Source organism: Osmerus eperlanus, chromosome 9 (assembly GCF_963692335.1).
Source record: "Osmerus eperlanus chromosome 9, fOsmEpe2.1, whole genome shotgun sequence".
NCBI lineage: Eukaryota > Metazoa > Chordata > Actinopteri > Osmeriformes > Osmeridae > Osmerus > Osmerus eperlanus.
The window spans coordinates 8,089,888-8,092,968 of record NC_085026.1 but is presented as its reverse complement, the minus strand read 5'-3'; the positions used below and the strand labels follow the sequence as shown (position 1 = coordinate 8,092,968).

Below are 3,081 nucleotides of genomic sequence, written 5' to 3'. Positions count from 1 at the left end.
TTTGTTGTGTGGGTAGATTAGTCATTTTTTTGTCTCAATTTCTCTTCTTTCTTTTTCTCTCTCTCGGTCTCTTACTCATTCTTTGTCTTTGTCTCTCATTCTCTTTCTTTCTTTATATCTTAAAGAGAATAAGAGGTACAGAGAGAGAGAGAGAGAGAGAGAGAGAGAGAGAGAGAGAGAGAGAGAGAGAGAGAGAGAGAGAGAGAGAGAGAGAGAGAGAGAGAGAGAGAGAGAGAGAGACAGACAGAAAGAGATAGACCAAAGCCATACCGTCAAAATAATTAATATTATAATTAAACACTACCATTAACATCATAGGCATTCACTAATAATAATGACATTCAAATGTACTGGAACACTATCTCAATGTCAGTATACATAATACTGTGCACTCCTTGAGTTGTAATTTCTGAGGATATTTCAAGTAGAGCGTGCAAACCAATCTTGTGTGATATTAATGTTGTTGACAATGGCCAAATAAGTTCCACTCCAGTTACCATGGTTTTGTGCAGCTCAATACATTCAAAGGCAGCCAAGAACTTGGCAGCCAGAATGTTAAAATGAGAAGAATGGCCACTTGTAGCACTAGTATTCAGTAGGCTGGACCGCACACAAGGCTAGCTGGAAAGCTTTGGCTGATTCTTGAAGCAGGTGGGGGAGCTGAGGACAATTATGGTGTTGAAAGCTAAAGACCTGCATAAAGACTAACTGTATTGAGAGTGATATAAAACATATAAATAACCAGACAGAACTATAATAACAGAACTACTCAAATGTTCAAAATGTCACTCACTGTGACCTGTTAATCTGCATTGTCAAACATGTCAATTTGAATATTAACAGAAGGAGATTATGAGGTTTTGCAACCATGTGCTACAAAATCTGGTCATACGGCACTGTATAGTAAGTAGGTCACTGTTTAGTATGGCATGAGTACATTTGTACCCAGACTGCCCTGTGCTTTGTGCTCAGGTTGCTGTGTCATGCCATGTGTCGGCCACACATGGTTGGTTCAGACTATCGAATGATGCTCTTACGTAATGACCACATAACTTAAATCTGATTATCTCTGTGTCCAGGGAGGAAGAGCCTTCTGCAGCTGCCCCTCCTCCTCCTGCTCATACCCTGCCTTAGGTTAATACAGGTCGTTCTCTTTCACAGGTTTACATGCATCACACCATATAGGACTAAACCTTAGCAACACAACAGTGTACTGGCCAGTCACTCAGCTGCTACTGGGGACTCAAGCATATTAAGATACTCTTTGTTAATGTTTTAATATTTTGAATCAGATTGATGCATGCTGACAGCATTTTATTCAAACTATAATAACCCTGAAACTGTATACTTGTAAAACATGAAGGCCCATTTGATTCATTAAGAAATGCTGCTGAACGTGCTTTGGGATTTTGTGCACAGAAAATACGAGACAATATACAAGGTCTTTAAGTCAAGTAATTTATTTTTCCCTTTTTGAAAGTAGCACATTTTGAAACAAACTCAAACAATTAGGTCATTCAATAACAATTTCTGTATTTCATACAAAATATATTTGTTGCTTTTTTGTGTTTTCTTTTTTTTTACATAAAAGCATTTTTCTCAAACATTTAGCTAATGTTAAAATAAGGGATCAAGTGCAAATTTGTGCATGTAATAAAAACAAGACGACAGTGGTGGTCAGTGCTGTGAAGTGTTGCTTGGTCACTGACAGAGTTATGCCTTCTCATATGTACGTACAGCCTGGACTCCTTCAAAGGTTAAGGTCTGTGTGGGAAAAAGAGTTTTGGGATCAAGTGACTCATCTGATGATAACACACACCATCTCTTTTTTTTTAACTAAATATCAATATGCCATAGTTATGTCACTAAATAAACCACAGACACATAAACCTTGTTACTCTTGACAACTCACCATGACCAGTTTCCCATCCTTGATCTCACGGACAAACTTTGTCTCCTTGCCACCCCACTTCTGTACGTGCACCAGCTTGTCTCCTTCCATGGTAACAGTGGACTGCAAGAGGAGTACAGAGCAGTTCTGTTACAACTACAGTATGAATATCAAGTCCAACCATTGCAAGCGACGGGGCGAACACTTTAGATGTTGTTGATATTATTAACTAAATAATGATATTCTTGAATAATTATTGCTTGTACTAATTCAGGTTCATCTGAAATCATGAAACTTGCAAAGAACATCCAATATTGTTCCAGAGAGCTGTGTTTTAAAGAGTAGTATCCTTCCATTGGAATATGTGTTTACTACTAAAGTTTGAGGTGCAGATGATGTTTGATACATACTTTGACATTACGGTCGTCTGCAGTCGTTTCGTCAAACTCCTCTCCCAGTTTGAAGGAAATCTCAGTGTTCTTGAAAGTACTCAGCGTCTTCACCACCACTTTGCCTCCTTCTTGACTTACGACAATGGTGGGTTTGGTGACATTGCCCACTTGCCTTGTAGCAAAACCAACACCTGTGTAGAATATAATATAAAATAATAATAATGTAAAACGTTGGATTGATTACAATTGATGACTTACTTACAAGGTCTCACTATCTTTAATTTGTTTCTTCAATTATTTTCATTTCATTCATTTAACAGTTACTTTTATCCAAGGCAACGTACAAATAGTCCATATAGTAAGTACAGCAGAAGATCAGTGGCATTCATTCATCAGTCACCTACACATAAATCTCACCAAGTGCCTTCATGTATTCATCGAAGTTCTGACTGTCAATCAGCTTCCATGTGGCGCAGAATGCATCGACCATTTTGACAGTGCGCTAGCCCTATCCCTGCAGAACTGAGATTTTAAGTTAATGTTTACAGATCGCCTCTGGTCTGTGTCCAGTAACTTCACGAGCTGCATGTCTACCAAATTAATACTGCAAAGAAAGGCGGGGTTTCTCTCGAGTACGAGCTTTCTGTCATCCCATTGGGGGATTTGCAACACTACCTAAACTCTGATTGGTCAACCGAGATGTTGAGAACGGTTTTGTACAACGTTAATGCAAACTGTGGTATTGTGAATACATGAATTAAATTATGAATTCGAACGTCAGATTTATAGTCATATATT

At 38.3% G+C, this 3,081-nt stretch overlaps 1 protein-coding gene across 1 annotated transcript; it reads right to left on the bottom strand.

The window, feature by feature from the left end:
- Nucleotides 1–1,437: 1,437 nt before the first annotated feature.
- On the bottom strand, nt 1,438–2,857 carry fabp7a (fatty acid binding protein 7, brain, a). Its single transcript, XM_062469836.1, has 4 exons — nt 2,701–2,857; nt 2,302–2,474; nt 1,913–2,014; nt 1,438–1,764 (listed from the first exon to the last, which is right to left on the bottom strand). Exons 1-4 carry the CDS (start codon nt 2,771–2,773, stop codon nt 1,714–1,716), a joined length of 399 nt encoding a protein of 132 aa, XP_062325820.1. The 5' UTR covers nt 2,774–2,857; the 3' UTR covers nt 1,438–1,713.
- Nucleotides 2,858–3,081: the final 224 nt, after the last annotated feature.